The sequence below is a fragment of the Saccostrea echinata genome, unplaced genomic scaffold (genome assembly GCF_033153115.1).
Source record: "Saccostrea echinata isolate AGI-Se365-2 ecotype Australia unplaced genomic scaffold, CSIRO_AGI_Sech_v1 ptg000036l, whole genome shotgun sequence".
Lineage (NCBI taxonomy): Eukaryota > Metazoa > Mollusca > Bivalvia > Ostreida > Ostreidae > Saccostrea > Saccostrea echinata.
This window is the reverse complement of record NW_026889785.1, coordinates 323,573-343,488: the sequence shown is the minus strand read 5'-3', so window position 1 is coordinate 343,488 and position 19,916 is coordinate 323,573. Positions and strand designations below refer to the sequence as shown.

Below are 19,916 nucleotides of genomic sequence, written 5' to 3'. Positions count from 1 at the left end.
AATACAAAAGTCGTCACTTACAATTCTTAAAAGTTTAGAATTAGCGCTTACGTTTGGCTTTCATGGAATTTCATTTGGAAACGTTTTCCAAAAAAAATACTGACACGTATCAAAGAAAAATTAATATTCATTTTTTTAAGTTGAAATAATTGAACTAAACTTAGCATATAATTTATGAAGATAAGATATGAAAATATATCATATTCAGTTCTCCAAAGCAAACTCAAATGTTATCCGCTTAGAGCACGATTTACTCTTTGATCTGTTGTTCCCATTTGTCTAACGTAGCCCTTGATTTTTTAAATAGATTGTGGTGGATACGTTTATCTAAAGGAGAGTGATCTTGTTTTAGAGCCAAACAAAGATGTATCAGTCACATCTCCTAATTATCCCGGCCCTGTCGCACAGGGGAAAATCTGTAGATGGGCAGTCAAGGTATTTCACAAAATAATACTGTGTTCTGTATTTACCTGCATCTGGCTACAAGTTAATCATAAAATGGCCACCTGAGTTATTTACCCCATTCTATAGCTTTCAGTAATGAAAATGGTTGTCGGTAATTTGAGCTTTTTGTCCGTAATCTCATTTTAGCGATACTCAGGTTACACTTTGCTTCGTAAATGTGGTAATTTTTAAGTAAACATTATGATTGTTTATTTAGTCTTTGATCATATCTTTGAGAAATTTGTGTGAAAATTATTTCATTTTTGTTTTGTTTGTTTGTTTATTGTTTAACGTCCCTCTCGAGAATTTTTCACTCGTATGGAGACGCCACCACTTGCCGGTGGAGAACTGCAAATTTTGAATTATACTCGGCACTTAGGGCCATTGAGCAGTGAGGGATCTTTATCGTGCCGGCACCTACTGCGACACAGGACCTCGGTTTATACGGTCTCATCCGAAGGACCGTATTTCATTTTTGTAAATCATTTCCACGACATAAAAAAATTAAAAATCTCCAAAGAACCGGGAAGCGTAATTTTTGGAAATAAATTCAAAGTCCGCATTTTGACACAAAACCCTGACAGAAATGCGGGATTTCCAGGTAAGGTAAACTAGTTTTCAATGGAGCGTGAAAAACGTAAACTGAAATTGCAAATCTAATATATTTATTTTTTACATCTATATCTCGTAAACATTACAGTCCCTGAAACGTTCTTCTTTCCCACTTGAACGGTAAACGAACGCTGACAAAACGCAGAGCGAACGGTGAGTGAATGATGTGTGAACGCTGAACGCAACTTGGTGAACGGTGAGCGAACGCAGAATGCGAACGGAGCGCAAAGGCTAAGTGAACAGTGAACGAACGGTGAACGATATATTCGGAATGCTTCTGATCTTGTCCTTGCATTGAAACCATTCTATTGTATTCTAATGTCAGGTGCCAAAAAATAAACAAATAATAAATAAATAAACAAACCAATGATTAAATAAATAAATACTACAAAATTTTCTCAAGAAAGACGATACATGCACATTAAGTATCTTTCTAGATTCAGCTTTTTAATCACACATTATTTTTCGCTGTAAAACATTGTAATTGTAACCGAATTACCAAACGCTGTAGTATAAAAGATAAAAATATTTTAGTTAATAAATAATTATTAATAAATTAATAAATATGTCTATTCTTATTTGATATAAATAACCATTACAAATAGGAGAAAACTTCTGACTTATATAATGAACTACAACGGTTGTAACATCCATTCGTATATTTCCGTGCCAAGGCGATTCCGTATAAAATAATGAAAAAAATATTAACAATGGTCTGTGGCAAATTTGCATTCTTACACTCATGTGTCATTTCTATTTTTTATGATGATTTATTGAGCAGACTTCTACACGGCCAGGAACACGTTAAGTTCTTAGACAGTACCGTTGTCAGAAACCTTTAAAGTTAAGCACTGAAACTGGTTCGTTGTCATGAACATACAGGTGAGGTTATGATAAAATCCGTCCGGTGTCATGACTTGAGAAGACAGGCTGTGAGAAGTTTTTCATTTTTCAAGTTAAATTATCTATAAAAATGTCTGAAATTGCAATGGGAAACAGGGCTGACACCCTTTTTGGTGTTGTATGAATTTCAGCCGTTAAAAAGAAGTAATAAAAGAAGAGTTTGCGATGGCGACATTAACACTGTTGAAATCACTTGTGGATCTGATTCTATTTCCTACTGAGATGTTATATTTTTCGTAAATAGAATATAATAATATTCACACGAATTGGTACAGACAGTATTAAGACATGTTGTAAGCCTTTAAAGAAAAATGAGAACAAATTAAAACTGAAAATTTTGATTTATTTCATTTTTTTGTCCGTTGTCATGACAAGATACAAAAATTCAGTCCGTTGTCATCGGTCCGTTGTCGCTTCTGTACTTTATACACTACGAAGGACGATCTTATGTTGTTTTAGGTATTGTTAAACATGCCATCAAAAAGAGGGGTGAGACGGTACATATTGTCGTTTTGTACATATTGTCGTCGGCGACAAAATGTACCTACCCTGACTGCACATATCGTCGTCCATCGGTACATATTGCCGCAGGCGACAATTTGTACCGAGACGAGCCTTTTTTCCTCCCGCGTAATGGAAGACAGAATGTACAGTCAAGCATGGCCACGTTTTGTCGTCGGCGACAATGTGTACTGTGAACATTTGCACATTTTGTCGCCGATAAATTGTGCTGAATATTTACTAAGGTCGTGAAGAGAGAGAGAGAGAGATATATATTGACACACATACACAGAGAAAGAGAGAGAGAGACAGACAGCTAGACAGACAGAAGGATAGACAAAGTGTTTGGCTGATAAATAAGTAAACAAATTTATTTAGCATTACTCGCACTACTGTTGGGAGAAATGGTGTTGCTCAGAAAATTGTGTCCAGTATTGGTTTTCTTGACTATGATATGTCAAAATACCGTAGTTCTTGAGATATCTGAAAAATCAGTCTATTCTTTTTTTTCATTATATATACATGGATATGAGATTGAAAGTTATTTGTTCAGTAGTAATGTTATCTGGAATTCATCTCTCTTTGCTTAATTCTCATACGAGTGCCGATATAATTGGTGTAGGGGTTGACATTTTTAGCTCACCTGAGCTGATAGCTCTAGTGAGCTCCAGTGAGCGTTTCTGATCACATTTTTTGTCGTCCGTCTGTCCGTCGGTAAACTTTTCACATTTTCAGCTTCTTCTCAGGAATTACAGGCCATTTTCAATTTCAACCAAACTTGCCAGAAAGCAAACGTGGATAAAGGGAGTCAAGTTTGTTCAAATTAATGGTCATGCCCTCTTTCAAGGAAGTATAGTTAAGAATTTGTGAAAATTTAGTGACATCTTTCAATAATCTTCTCAAGTGTCATTGTGACAGAAAAGTTGAAACTTATGTAAAAGCTTTATTATAAAGTGAAGATTCATTTTTTATTCAGATCATGTCTGGGGAAGGGTGGGGCTACAATAGGTGATCAAAGTTTAAAAAGAATATTTAAGAATAACTCTTTCAAAATTTTCCTCTCAAGAACTTCTGGATCAGAAGAAATGATACTTTTGAAACAAGAATATCAGCTGTCTCGTTTAAAGTCATCATTTTGTAAGTTCTATGGTCGATACAATGACCTTGTCAGCAAATACAATTTTTCATTGAGTCAAATGCTGACTGACGTTTTTCATACTAATTGTTAGGCCATTATTTACACACTGAATTGTCGACGGATTTTTCCGTTATTTCCCGATCATGACAAGGAGCACACGGCGGGTGTGACCGGTCGGCAGGGGATGCTCACTCCTCCATGGCACCTGACCCCACCTCTGATGTTTGGAGGTCCGTGTTTGCTCTGCTCCTATTTTGTATTGTATAATGGACTTTTGAGCTTGAATACTGTTCGTTATCTCCATATATTTCATTTTGTGAAAGTACATAATGTACTTTTAATTTTGTAGATTCTGGCATGAAAAAGATCCCACACTTTTTTGGCCCTCCACTGCGACAAGTGGTGATGTCTCCTTATGAGTGAAAACTTTTCTAGAGGGATATTTAAACAACAAACAAAAACAAATTCAATTTTGTTCAAATCATGACCCCCATGGGTAGGATGGTGCCACAATTGGTGATAAAAGTTTTACGTTGGAATATACGGTATACAGAAACTCTTTAAAAATCTGCTCAATAACCAAAGGCGGATCTAGCACCGGTGCATACTAGCTAGAATGCAGGTTCCTAAGAGAAAATGAATTGAAAATAAAAACATCGCAGAATAGTTAGCACGTTCGTGTGAGCTGCTTTAAGACGACCCCTAGATTCAAAATTATCTGTAATATGTTTTGTATTCATTTAAATTAAGCATATATTTGATCATTTCTGTTGCATTTAATGATTTACTTACATGTTAAGAAAAATGACACCGGACCAGATAAACTTAACATGTACTGACAACGGACTTTTTGCTTATAAATTGCGATTTCTTAAAACATGTAAGCTACAAAAGGCTGTCACTTGCCTAATACATTTAAAATGAAGTTTCTCTTTATATTTTAAAATAAAAGAACCATTTCGATGAATTAAATATAAGAAATATATAATTTTCCAGCTCACGATCATGCCTTCACACATGGGCATGTGATCGCCAACCAAAACTCCTCAAAATGTGTTAAGGATATCAAATACATAAATCTTTGTATGGAATACTGAATGTTGTATCTGTTTCCCAAAATTCAAATTTATTCTTAGAATTTGTCAAAAACGTTAAATTTTATGCATTAAGTATAAATTCTTGTATCTTTTGCATGACACCGGACGGATTTTATCATAACCTCACCTGTATGTTCATGACAACGAACCAGTTTCAGTGCTTAATTTTAAAGGTTTCTGACAACGGTACTAAGAACTTAACGTGTTCCTGGCCGTGTTCTACATCTATCTGTAGATGTTTCCCCATCATTTTACTCAGACAAGATAATACAAAGAGGAATATTCGTATAAGATTAATATTTCAGAACTTTATATTTAAGTTATATGCTGCCATAATTTTTATTAAACAGACAAATGGACACACAGAGAGAGAGATATTCCGTTTTCACCCTCCCCCTTCTTTTCAGGCTTCACCAAATGTTTGTACAAAATCTTATTTATCAGGCAATGAAATGAAATGTGTGGAGATGACGAACAGTATTCAAGCTCAAAAGTCCATTAAACAATAAAAAATAGCAGCAGAGCAAACACGGACCTCCAAAACATCAGAGGTGGGATCAGGTGCCATGGAGGAGTGAGCCTCCCCTGCCGACCGGTCACACCCGCTGTGAGCTCCTTGTCATGATCGGGAAATAACGGAAAAATCCGTCGACAATTCAGTGTGTAAATAATGGCCTGACAATTAGTATTAAAAACGTAAGTCAGCATTTGACTCAATGATAAATTGTATTAAGTAACTTTTTTTAACCAACAAATCCATTTGTTTGACAGTCTTACTTGTTTTTCTTTTAATTTCCCTGCTTCAAGTTCACACGAAGTCCACGTGCTTGTCCTGTCAATCAAAATCATTCGACACTGTGCAGGTGTGAAATTCTCGTCACACCAAAGAAGAAGTGCTAGTATTTCCAACACGTTTTAACATTAATTTTATCATTTCTAGATTTGATTCCAACATTTCTAATAATAATTATAATAAATAAAATACATTGGGCATTAACACTTGAATTCGAAACATACTCTCTTCCAATTTAAAATACCACCGCCGACACGTGTATATTTTGAACTACTGTTGTTCAATGACTTTTTTAGATGCATATTGGTTTGAGGCTGCAATTGTTGTGCTACAAAACACATTAACGTCTTTTTAAATGTTAATTAAAATATACTGGAAATACTAAGTAACCGATTTAGGGGGGGGGGGGGTGTCTCTTAATCATATCGAATGGCAAACATATAAAGTTACGGCGAAGGAAGAATTTATTTTCTCTATAATTATAGACTTTATATATTATAGTATAGAAAATCATGTAGTGTTTTACATTTTAAATAAATATTTTTAAAGCACACTATCGATTCAATTCGCTCCAAAGATATTTAATCAACAGGATATCCGCAGTACAATGTATAATTCTCAGAACTAGTTCTATCATGTTTCTGTAGTAATTGAATAAAACGTGTTAGAAATACTTATTTTCGTAATTTTGCTTCAGTTTTTAAGTTAATTGACTTGGATAATTATCTATCCATTAACGATTTGTCGTCTTTAACATAGCAACAAAATGTTGCAGTGCTTGAAGTATCTAAATATTACCCGTATTTAAAATTAATTTTTCAGCATCGTTCTACATAGGTACATACTTTTAACAACATTCATTTTCCAGAGTAAATTACCTTACAGCTAGTTAGAATAATAAATAATAATAAGTTAGAATATTGTGGATAATATTTTTCCCTTGAGATAATGATTCTTTAAACACGATATGCTAATTATTAAATTATAAAAGCTGTAAATCCTTACTAACAAAAAGATAAGTCCTTTCACTTCGGAGTTCCGAATGACACTGAAGACTGAACGATAAGTGAACAAAATGAGAGCGAACGCTGAACGCTTTGTGAACGGTGAACGCGAGCGCACGGTGAACGCTGAACGCAAAACTGTGAACGGAGAGCGAACGGTGAACGAACGGTGAGCGAACGGAAAAATGGGAAAGTAGAACATATCAGGGACTGTACCTGTTAATATCCGTTTCCACGGACGCCAAGAAATTTCCGGTCGTCATATTCCTCGGATCTCTACAAAAATAATCTTATTCATTTTGGTCAATGACAATCCAGATTTCATCACTGAATATCACCTTTTTTCCATTATTATTCTATATGATAAATTTCGACAACAATTAACACAGCAAATACGATTTACAGACCGTATTACCGATGATTTTCTTCTAGTGAAACATAAAAAATCGCGAATGCCCGTTTGTGAAGAGATAGCAATGGGTTATTTGTTGACTTCATCAATTATATCATTCCGAGTTCATCAATTATATCCGTCCGAGTTTGCGTTATTTCAAGTTCCTCAGTCTTGTACCATCAGTTGTGCTGGAAGTTTTATGCAAGAATGGAATGGATATTATGGAAACTACTTCCTGAGGGAAGTCACGGAGGGAAATGATTTCTCGAGGAGTTTGCCTTTTCCTTCATCCTTGACTGTTTAACTATACAAAAAGAATCTAAATAGAGTATATTTTTATTAAATCAGATCTTCAGGCAATATTCTTAGATAATAAAAGGAAATTCAGATAAACACAGTTAACTGAAATAATTGAATTACCAATTTATCAGTATAGAGACAAATAATAAGGTTAAAATGACCTAATATCAATGATATTTTAGAGTCCTGTTGAGCTCGTCATTTTGCCATTATTCCAGTATGATTCTTACTTAGCAAAGGTTTTGATTTGATAGTTAATTTGCAAATAACATCACGTCACAGACTCGAGATTCCTGAAACGCCCCATTCCCAAGAGAATTTTTGTTGGTTAAAAATATTAAGGGGAATATAACAGGGGAGATAGTCCAAAAGAGAGAAGTTCTGACTTTTAAGGGAGTAGTCGTCCAATTCAGGAGGGGGGTTATCGGGGAAAAAGATATCTCTGTTGTCAACAGTTTATGTATGGTAAGTTTACAGTAGATGTATTAGAAAAGGTATATAAGACGTATATAGAAAACCTATATAATGATATAAGACGGTATCCGAGCTATTACTCTATCGGGACCATCTCTCTACTCCACCAACATGTGTACAAGTAGTTTGATCATGATCAGGGGCTGTTGCACACTTTCCTATGAACCAACGTGCGTGTTTATTTTGAAAAAAAAAAGCTTTAATGTCGAAGAATTCATTCATTGTCAAAGTGACATATAGTTATGATTTTTAATCACGATAGATAATAACAAATAACGCTAGGGATTTACAAATAATCCAGATTTGTTAAAATACAATCGAAATAAGGTCCTATTTCCTTTTTTCCTGTCTGTATGAATTTGATAATAAAATAAGATTTTACTTTTAATACTTTTCAATGAATTGTTATAAGCAGTTTTAAATATTCGTGCTGGCTAACATATTTTCTAGAACCTCTGTACAAGATACCATCATATGCTGATATCTTTGATTTACATGTATGTAACTACATACAAAAGTTCTTGTGTAGTTTCCATACGGCTTAGATGAAGTTTCCGGTAAAATAAGACATATCATAATTAATTACAGGCACCAGATGGATACATAATAAAAATGACTATAGATGACCTCCATATGGCATATAACCCGGAAACAGTTCGGTGTTATCATTGGCTTGAGATTCAGTACAACCTTCCGGGACAACCTGGCATCCGGTAACGTAGCAACATCATACAACCATGGGTTTATGAAATATGAAGATAACGAACAGTAATCAAACTAAAATCCATAGGAACAATACAAAAACACGTACCTAATAAGAGGTGGGATCAGATGCCATTGAGAAGTAAGCACCCCCTGTCGACCAGTCACAACTGCTAGGTGCTCCTTGAGAAGGATCTGGCAAACAGAAAGATAGATCATACGACGCTGAAAAATGAAATAAAATACATTAAAGTCACAGAATGAACCGATATGATTCAGTCAGATAAACAGTGACTGAAAGGCAAAGGTCTAAAATTCAGTCAACTTTTTCTAGAAATTCAGTTACTGAATGGCAAAATTTTATCCTGTGCTTAGAATTCTTTAAAGCGAAACAAATAAATGGTGAAGTAACATTTAAACGTTGAAAGTTTAACTATGCAACCAAGAAATATGATATACAACAAACAATACAGCAACACGGACATATAGTAAAGTAAATATGATACACATCAAACAGTACAGCAACACGGATATATAGTAAGGTAAATGTGATACACATCAAACAGTACAGAACACAACAAACAGAACAGCAACACGGACATATGATACACATCAAATAGTACAGCAACACGGACATATAGTAAGGTAAATATGATACACATCAAACAATACAGCAACACGGACATATAGTAAGGTAAATATGATACACATCAAACAATACAGCAACACGGACATATAGTAAGGTAAATATGATACACATCAAACAATACAGCAACACAGACATATAGTAAGGTAAATATGATACACAACAAACAATACAGCAACACAGACATATGATACACAACAAACAATATAGCAACACAGACATATGATACACAACAAACAATACAGCAACACAGACATATGATATACAACAAACAATACAGCAACACGGACATATAGTAAGGTAAATATGATACACAACAAACAATACAGCAACACAGACATGATACACAACAAACAATATAGCAACACAGTCATAGGATATACAACAATCAATACAGCAACACGGACATATAGTAAGATAAATATGATACATAACAAACAATACAGCAACACTGACATATGATACACAACAAACAATACAGCAACACAGACATTTAATATACAACAAACAATACAGCAACACGGACATATAGTAAGGTAAATATGATACACAACAAACAATACAGCAACACAGACATATGATACACAACAACACAGACATATGATATACAACAAACAATACAGGAACACGGACATATAGTAAGGTAAATATGACACACATCAAACAATACAGCAACACGGACATATAGTAAGATAAATATGATATACAACAAACATACAGCAACAAAGACATATGATACACAACAAACAGTACAGCAACACGGACATATGATACACATCAAACAATACAGCAACACAGACATATGATACACATCAAACAGTACAACAACACGGACATATGATATACAACAAACAGTAAAGAAACACGGACATATAGTAAGGTAAATATGATACACATCAAACAATACAGCAACACAGACATATAGTAAAGTAAATATGATACACATCAAACAATACAGAAACATGGACATATGATACACAACAAACAGTACAACAACACGGACATATGATACACAACAAACAGTACAACAACACAGACATATGATATACAACAAACAGTACAGCAACATATATATATAGTAAGGTAAATATGATACACATCAAACAATACAGCAACACAGACATATAGTAAAGTAAATATGATACACATCAAACAATACAGCAACATGGACATATGATACACAACAAACAGTACAACAACACGGACATATGATACACATCAAACAGTACAACAACACAGACATATGATATACAACAAACAGTACAGCAACACGGATATATAGTAAGGTAAATATGATACACATCAAACAATACAGCAACACAGACATATAGTAAAGTAAATATGATACACATCAAACAATACAGCAACATGGACATATGATACACAACAAACAGTACAACAACACGGACATATGATATACAACAAACAGTACAGCAACACGGATATATAGTAAGGGAAATATACACGCAACAAACAGTACAGCAACACGGACATACGATATATAACAAACAGCTCAGCAACACGGACATATGACACATAACAAAAAGCTCAGCAACACAGACATATGATACATAACAGCTAGCTCAGCAACACGGACATATAGCAAGGTAAATATTACACGCATCAAACAGTTCAGCAACACGGACATATGATACATAACAAACAGTTCAGCAACACGGACATATGATACATAACAAACAGCTCTGCATCACTGACATATAGTAAAGTAAATATTACACGCAACAAACAGTAAAGCAAGACGGAAATATAATAAGGTAAATATAATGCAAAACGTACAGTACAGCAACACGCACACCAAGAAAGGAAATATGGTACACAATGGTCTTACTCTGTCATTCGAAAAAATAATAATTCGCATTTGCTTACATAACACTGGTAATTATGAAAGTAACACTTTCTACGTATATTAAGCCACTAGTAATTCCTTTCCATTACACTTAAATAAAAGAAAGTCATTCTTGTAAGCAAAAAGCATTTTAAAAATGTGTGAAATGAAAGCAGTACATATATATAAGTGATGGCTTTAAGTAAGGTTTCTCTTTATTGTGGTTTTCTTTTTATGTGATATATTACATGTATATAAAGATGACTACGATTTATTGCCATTGAAATGGCTTATCTAACTTTATCTCAATGTATTCTATTGGTGGACAGTCGTTGTGGTGATATCGTTGGAGAAACCCACCTGACGTCAGTCGATTCACCCACGTTAATGATCGTTACCATGGATACCAAATTTGCAGGCAGCAGGGTTACACATAAAGGATTCAAACTTCACTTTGAAAACGAGAGAGAAGGTACATATTTAATACCCTGTTCACACGGAGAGTTTAATTCGCAGCGCGGGTATGTTAAGGCTACACCCAGAGATATCCTACTTGCCTTTACAATATGACGTCATAGTAAGCTGTATGACGTGAACTTTAGAAATAATGATGTCTTAATATCTATATTTAAAGTTTAATTTCAGGTCAAAGAAATGAATGGAATCATTCAAAACATAATATAAACTAAATATTATCGTTTTGGGGTGGTATAAATAGCTACGTATTTAGCACTGGGGTTAAATACCAAACCCATGACGTCATAACTATTGATCAAATATTTGCCGAGTGAAGTTAAACGTGACGAGAATTCATGTAAACAAATAGATGAAATGGGAGTTTTAAAACATATACCGTGAATGTTATGTGTGATTCATAAGGAATTAAAGATTAAGAATCAGGTACGCTGATATATTCTTATCATGTTTTGTTATAATGAACACAGGCAGTGCTTTGAAATCCCGATCAGCCTTTCCTCTGTCTTTCTATAGCAGCAAAGATGCAAAAGTTCAACACTACGACGCATACTTTGAAACAAATTTTTTGTTTGTATCGAAAGCTTGTATTATATAGTACTTGGAAAGTGCTGCTAGAATCGTGTTGTTAACATGAATTGATAACAATTCCTTGATCGTATGTATAAAATGTAAAAAATTTGGTAAGGTTTCATGTGAAACTTTGGAATATTTTTTTCTGTGTCGGGAGAGTAGGATTCTAGCAGCACTTTTCATGGCCCAGTGATGTTTTTACATAATTATTTTCACTAAAAGAATTGAATTAGCTCCGGGGTAGTGTTGAACTTTTCACTTTTTCATAAAGGCAATTTTTCTATTTATAGACGTCACGTGATGACGTCGTAGTGGAGTGCTTCTTTTAGCCTAAGACTCAATGACGTCTATACAAGGAATAATAATAGTAAATGTTTTATCTATGACTTTTGCGATTTATTAATGTTACATTTTACGAAAAAAGTCTAAATTCACCGAAATATGATCTGGGTACTGCCTTAACATACCTGCGAGCAAATTAATGCGAAGTAAAATGATGCGAATTAAACTAATGCGAATTAAATTGCCTTCACACGACAGCCAATGCAAAGTAAACTAATGCGAATTATAATTTTATTACTAAAACAAGGCTATTCAGTGAGGCTATTATTACGTCATTTACAAATAACGTCATATTGTGTACAGCAGATTATACATTTGACATAATGTCATAGTGTCTGTACACATTTTATTGATTAACATAATTTTCCTTTGTTTTCCGCTCAAGAATAGCACAAGTATCTATATTTGACCATCGACATATGGCCTGTGACTTAATTCTGCCCTTACGCATGCGTCAAAATTTAATTCGAATTAGCTTCGCTTAGCGTTCACACGGAGCTAATGCAAAGTGATTTTATGCGCAGTAAACTAACTCGAACTGAACTAATTCGCATTAAATCTTCCATGTGAACGCGGATCATATTTAATTCGCAGTAACGTACGTTTAATTCGAATTAAACTCTCCGTGCGAACAGGGCATAAGTACCTGTCTAATACTAATATGAGTGGAACTACATTTATACATTTATTTCTTTTTCTATGGTTCAGATTCTAGATTCTTGGTCATTTAGAACACTTTGATCATAACAGTAAAACACGGTTTAGCTAACTCGCTTATAATGATTTTACTCTTAGAGGAAAATGATTTTATTTTACTGTAGTTTAAAAAGTTATTATAAGCATTAAAACTTATGTCTTGAAAAAATCTTTGGCACTTCTTTGTAATCGTGCTTTTTTCTGTAGTGTGTAGAGACAACCCTTGTCAGTATGGAGTGTGTATTCCCTCCCAGCACTTCTTTATAATCGTGTTTTTTTTTCTGTAGCGTGTAGGGACAACCCTTGTCAGTATGGAGTGTGTATTCCCTCCCAGCACTTCTTTATAAAAGTGCTTTTTTCTGTAGTGTGTAGGGACAACTCTTGTCAGTATGGAGTGTGTATTCCCTCCCAGCACTTCTTTATAATCGTGTTTTTTTTCTGTAGCGTGTAGGGACAATCTTTGTCAGTATGGAGTGTGTATTCCCTCCCAGCACTTCTTTATAATCGTGGTTTTTTCTGTAGCGTGTAGGGACAACCCTTGTCAGTATGGAGTGTGTATTCCCTCCCAGCACTTCTTTATAATTGTGCTTTTTAGCTCACCTCGACGAAGTCGAGATGAGCTTATGCTATACCCCCGGCGTCGGCGTCGGCGTCGGTGTCGGCGTCGGCGTTAGCGTCGGCGTCCCAGGTTAAAGTTTTAGGAGCAAGTCCCATTCCCAAGTAACTATAAGCCCTACCTGGACCAAACTTGCATGGATGATGCATCTAGGGATGGACACTACCACACTTGCTTCGGATGCTGGATCTGACCTAGATTTTCCGGATGAGTGACCAGGTTAAAGTTTAAGGAGCAGGTCCATTCCCAAGTAACTATAAGCCCTACCTGGACCAAACTTGCATGGATGATGCATCTAGGGATGGACTCTACCACACTTACTTCGGATGCTGGATCTGACCTAGATTTTCCGGATGAGTGACCAGGTTAAAGTTTAAGGAGCAGGTCCATTCCCAAGTAACTATAAGCCCTACCTGGACCAAACTTGCATGAATGATGCATCTAGGGATGGACACTACCACACTTGCTTCGGATGCTGGATCTGACCTAGATTTTCCAGATGAGTGACCAGGTTAAAGTTTTAGGAGCAGGTCCATTCCCAAGTAACTATAAGCCCTACCTGGACCAAACTTGCATGGATGATGCATCTAGGGATGGACATGGCCACACTTACTTCGGATGCTGGATCTGAACTAGATTTTCCGGATGAGTGACCAGGTTAAAGTTTAAGGAGCAGGTCCATTCCCAAGTAACTATAAGCCCTACCTGGACCAAACTTGCATGGATGATGCATCTAGGGATGGACACTACCACACTTGCTTCGGATGCTGGATCTGACCTAGATTTTCCAGATGAGTGACCAGGTTAAAGTTTTAGGAGCAGGTCCATTCCCAAGTAACTATAAGCCCTACCCGGACCAAACTTGCATGGATGATGCATCTAGGGATGGACATGGCCACACTTACTTCGGATGCTGGATCTGACCTAGATTTTCCGGATGAGTGACCAGGTTAAAGTTTAAGGAGCAGGTCCATTCCCAAGTAACTATAAGCCCTACCTTGACCAAACTTGCATGGATGATGCATCTACGGATGGACACTACCACACTTGCTTATGCTATACCCCCGGCGTCGGCGTCGGCGTCGGTGTCGGCGTCGGCGTTAGCGTCGGCGTCCCAGGTTAAAGTTTTAGGAGCAAGTCCCATTCCCAAGTAACTATAAGCCCTACCTGGACCAAACTTGCATGGATGATGCATCTAGGGATGGACACTACCACACTTGCTTCGGATGCTGGATCTGACCTAGATTTTCCGGATGAGTGACCAGGTTAAAGTTTAAGGAGCAGGTCCATTCCCAAGTAACTATAAGCCCTACCTGGACCAAACTTGCATGGATGATGCATCTAGGGATGGACTCTACCACACTTACTTCGGATGCTGGATCTGACCTAGATTTTCCGGATGAGTGACCAGGTTAAAGTTTAAGGAGCAGGTCCATTCCCAAGTAACTATAAGCCCTACCTGGACCAAACTTGCATGAATGATGCATCTAGGGATGGACACTACCACACTTGCTTCGGATGCTGGATCTGACCTAGATTTTCCAGATGAGTGACCAGGTTAAAGTTTTAGGAGCAGGTCCATTCCCAAGTAACTATAAGCCCTACCTGGACCAAACTTGCATGGATGATGCATCTAGGGATGGACATGGCCACACTTACTTCGGATGCTGGATCTGAACTAGATTTTCCGGATGAGTGACCAGGTTAAAGTTTAAGGAGCAGGTCCATTCCCAAGTAACTATAAGCCCTACCTGGACCAAACTTGCATGGATGATGCATCTAGGGATGGACACTACCACACTTGCTTCGGATGCTGGATCTGACCTAGATTTTCCAGATGAGTGACCAGGTTAAAGTTTTAGGAGCAGGTCCATTCCCAAGTAACTATAAGCCCTACCCGGACCAAACTTGCATGGATGATGCATCTAGGGATGGACATGGCCACACTTACTTCGGATGCTGGATCTGACCTAGATTTTCCGGATGAGTGACCAGGTTAAAGTTTAAGGAGCAGGTCCATTCCCAAGTAACTATAAGCCCTACCTTGACCAAACTTGCATGGATGATGCATCTACGGATGGACACTACCACACTTGCTTCGGATGCTGGATCTGACCTAGATTTTCCAGATGAGTGACCAGGTTAAAGTTTTAGGAGCAGGTCCATTCCCAAGTAACTATAAGCCCTACCTGGACCAAACTTGCATGGATGATGCATCTAGGGATGGACATGGCCACACTTACTTCGGATGCTGGATCTGAACTAGATTTTCCGGATGAGTGACCAGGTTAAAGTTTAAGAAGCAGGTCCATTCCCAAGTAACTATAAGCCCTACCTTGACCAAACTTGCATGGATGATGCATCTAGGGATGGACACTACCACACTTGCTTCAGATGCTGGATCTGACCTAGATTTTCCAGATGAGTGACCAGGTTAAAGTTTTAGGAGCAGGTCCATTCCCAAGTAACTATAAGCCCTACCCGGACCAAACTTGCATGGATGATGCATCTAGGGATGGACATGGCCACACTTACTTCGGATGCTGGATCTGAACTAGATTTTCCGGATGAGTGACCAGGTTAAAGTTTAAGGAGCAGGTCCATTCCCAAGTAACTATAAGCCCTACCTTGACCAAACTTGCATGGATGATGCATCTAGGGATGGACACTACCACACTTGCTTCGGATGCTGGATCTGACCTAGATTTTCCAGATGAGTGACCAGGTTAAAGTTTTAGGAGCAGGTCCATTCCCAAGTAACTATAAGCCCTACCCGGACCAAACTTGCATGGATGATGCATCCAGGGATGGACACTACCACACTTGCTTCGGATGCTGGATCTGACCTAGATTTTCCACATGTGAGACCAGGTTTAGATTTAGGAGTAGTCTCGTTTCCAAGTAACTATAAGCCCTACCTGGACCAAACTTTCATGGATGATGCATCTAGGGATGTACACTAACCAACCTGCTTCGAATGCTGGATCTGACCTAGATTTTCCACATGAGTGAATTTTAGCCATATTTTAACCAAATTAGCATGGATGATGTATCTAGGGATGGACACTTCCAGACTTGCCTTGGATTCTGAATCTGATGTACATTTTCCAGATGAGTGACCAGGGTAATTTTTTGGAGTAGCTATATAATATTATGGCCTGTTATGATTAAACTTGCATAGATGGTGCATCTAAGGATGAAAACTTCCAGACTTGCTTTGGATGTTGGAAGTGACCAAAATTTTCTTGATTACTAAACAGGTCAAAAGTTTTTTGAGCAGGTCTATAATTAAATCAAACTTGCATGGCCATTGATCTTGGGATGTACCCTAACTAGAAAAAAAATATGATGTGAAATTTGCCTTACATGTAGATAACATTCGTCGAGGTGAGCTTCGTAATCTTTGATTACCTATGTTTTTCTTTAGTGTGTAGGGACAACCTTTGTCAGTATGGAGTGTGTATTCCCTCCCAGCAGAAGGCGTGCCAGTACAAGTGTGTATGTCAGCCCGGATACACGGGGGACAACTGTGAACAAGTTATTGGTATGATGAAAATATACAGATTAGCCTTTTTATGACCTAGCATAAAGTACGTTTCTTTAAATTCAGTATATATATGTATTGACCGAATAAAGGGACCACATTTTATTTATATATATTTACATTTCCAAATATTTTTCCTTAAGATTCTTTGCAATTTGAAAAAGAGTTCGTGTTCTCATGAACTACGATGTGTGACTAAAGTATCTCCATTGTGATGTCACAAAACCATACATGACGGCTAAACTATAGTGCAAGCTGTTTTGTTTCAAAAATGATATTTGGATAACATAAAGAGCTAAATCCACGAAGGGGCTAAATCGGCCTATTTTTTTCAGGAAAATTAAACTGAGGGGAAGAAGAAAATTAACAATAGAAATATTATCCTTGAAAGTTTTATTTGATGACGTCATATTTGTACAGAAAACGTCTAAACACGCGCACTTTGCTAGTTTTTATCAAAATAAAGCATTTTTTTCGTCTTTGGTTCAAATATTTGCTGTGGCCACACCCTTCGATCACAAAAAATTTTATACCATTGAAAAGAGGATTAAAATATGAATAAATAAAGTATATTCTTATTTTGTTCGAGGGGTGTGGCCACATCGAAATTAATACTTTTCGTTCGATCCAAATACCTTAGCACCGACTCGCACTGTGAAAATAGCGGGGATTACCCTACATTAATACAAAAGAAAAAGATTCTATATTGTTTTTGTAAATATTAAAAAGTTTCGAAATGCGAATGTTAAATTTATCATAAGTTATTTTGTGTTGTTTTGCAAAAAAGTACGAAAAATTCTCGCTAAGCATGACTGCATGTAGATGCAATAATGTCGACATTTTGTGTACTACGTGCCTCAGTCCTGACCCAAGACTTTTCCTTCAAGAAGTTGATCTATAACTCATCATTATGCTGAAATGTTAAAAAAATAATAATGTGTTTTCTTTCCTCTGACAGCCTACTTATTTATGCTTTGAATTTGTTTTCCAACTCCCGGCTCCTCGTCACCATGGTCACTATGTAATCAAAGGGAGATCACCCGAGAAACATGTAGGCTTCATCTTTATTTTCTCCTGAGTGGCAGAGTCGGAATAGCCTAGAATATTAAACAATTAACATCGGATGCAACTACCAAGACGTATTTATAATGATTGTTTTGCCACCTTACAAAACATAAATTGTGTAAGTCGTGAAGTCTGCATCGACAGCACACAAATGGTTAATGTTACGCAATAGAGTCTATTATAACTAACGATGTACATGTAATTTAAATATCCTTAATTCTCATTATATCGCGGGTTCGATTGTTTCGCGGTATTTCCCAAAAATTAGGATACATAGCTCATATCCTTTTTGTTGATGGACTATCTGTCTGTCGTCTGAATGTTGACTTTTGTGATGATTAAAAAGTATGGAACACCCTTTTGGAAAAATATTTATTCAAATAAAAACGAAATTTTACAGATTTCCATTCCCGTTTTTATTTTATTTAGACCATTGAATATATAACCAAGTAAAATCCATAATAAAGTTCATTTTTTGAAAACCTTAAGTTTGTATTATACTTAAGTTTTCATGTAGATTTTCATCATAAATTAAAACAAGATGTGTTTGTGAAACACTGATGCCCCCGTATGGCAGCTTATGTCGAAGGTTAAAGTTTCTCAAATGCAAGTCAAAATCCAGGCCAAAAGATAAAAAATGTTGATACCCAAAGAAAGATCTTGTCTCGAGGAAAACACCTGTGAAATTTGAAAGACCTAGATACAACTGTTCAAAAGTTATGGTGAAGGTTAAAGTTTTTTAAATAGAAGTCAAGGTCAAGGTCAAAGTGATCGGTATCCAAAGGAAGACCTTGTCACAAGGATTACATATGTGAAGTATGAAAGCCCTAGCACCAACCATTCAAAAGTTATGGCCAAGGTTAAAGTTTTTCAAAAGTAGCTCAAACTCCTAGGTCAAGGTCAAAAGGTCAAAGTGGTTGGTATCCAAAGGAAGGTCTTGTCACAAGGATTACATATGTGAAGTATGAAAGCCCTAGCTCCAACCATTCAAAAGTTATGGCCAAGGTTAAAGTTTTTCAAAAGTAGGTCAAACTCCTAGGTCAAGGTCAAAAGATCAAAGTCGTTGGTATTCAAAGGAAGGTCTTGTCACAAGGATTACATATGTGAAGTATGAAAGCCCTAGCTCCAACCATTCAAAAGTTACGGCCAAGGTTAAAGTTTTTCAAAAGTAGGTCAAACTCCTAGGTCAAGGTCAAAAGGGTCAAAGTGGTTGATATCCAGAGGAAGGTCTTGTCACAAGGAATACACATGTGAAGTTTGAAACCCTAAGCACCAACTGTTCAAAAGTTATGGCCAAGGTTAAAGTTTTTCAAAAGTAGGTCAAAGTCCAAGGTCAAGGTCAAAAGGTCAAAGTTGTTGGTATCCAAAAGAAGGCCTTGTCACAAAGAATACACATGTGAAGTTTGAAACCCCAAGCTCCAACTGTTCAGAAGTTATGGCCAAGGTTAAAGTCTCATAAAATTTTGCAAAAGTGGGTCAAACTCCAAGGTCAAGGTCAAAAGGTCAAATATGATGGTACCCAAAGAAAGGTCTTGTCACAAGAAATACACATGTGAAATATGAAAGTCATAGCTCCAACCAATCAAAAGTTATGGGCAAGGTTAAAGTTGACAACAGACAGACAGACAAACAGACAAACGGACGAACAGACAAACAAACAGACAAACAGACAGACAGGACAAAAACAATATACCCCCGGGATCTTTCGATCCGGGGGCATAAAAATAAAAATTGTACTTTGTGACCGTGCCA

At 36.6% G+C, this 19,916-nt stretch overlaps 1 protein-coding gene across 1 annotated transcript in view; it reads left to right on the top strand.

Annotated features, from left to right (window-relative positions):
• Positions 1-19,916, top strand: part of LOC133199805 (uncharacterized) — a 52,915-nt gene that overhangs the window by 15,520 nt on the left and 17,479 nt on the right. Inside the window, exons 12-15 of the mRNA XM_061335634.1 lie at positions 308-435; positions 8,249-8,373; positions 11,184-11,326; positions 16,983-17,099. Coding sequence (XP_061191618.1) covers positions 308-435; positions 8,249-8,373; positions 11,184-11,326; positions 16,983-17,099 — 513 coding nt within the window. The remainder of the gene's footprint in view (positions 1-307; positions 436-8,248; positions 8,374-11,183; positions 11,327-16,982; positions 17,100-19,916) is intronic.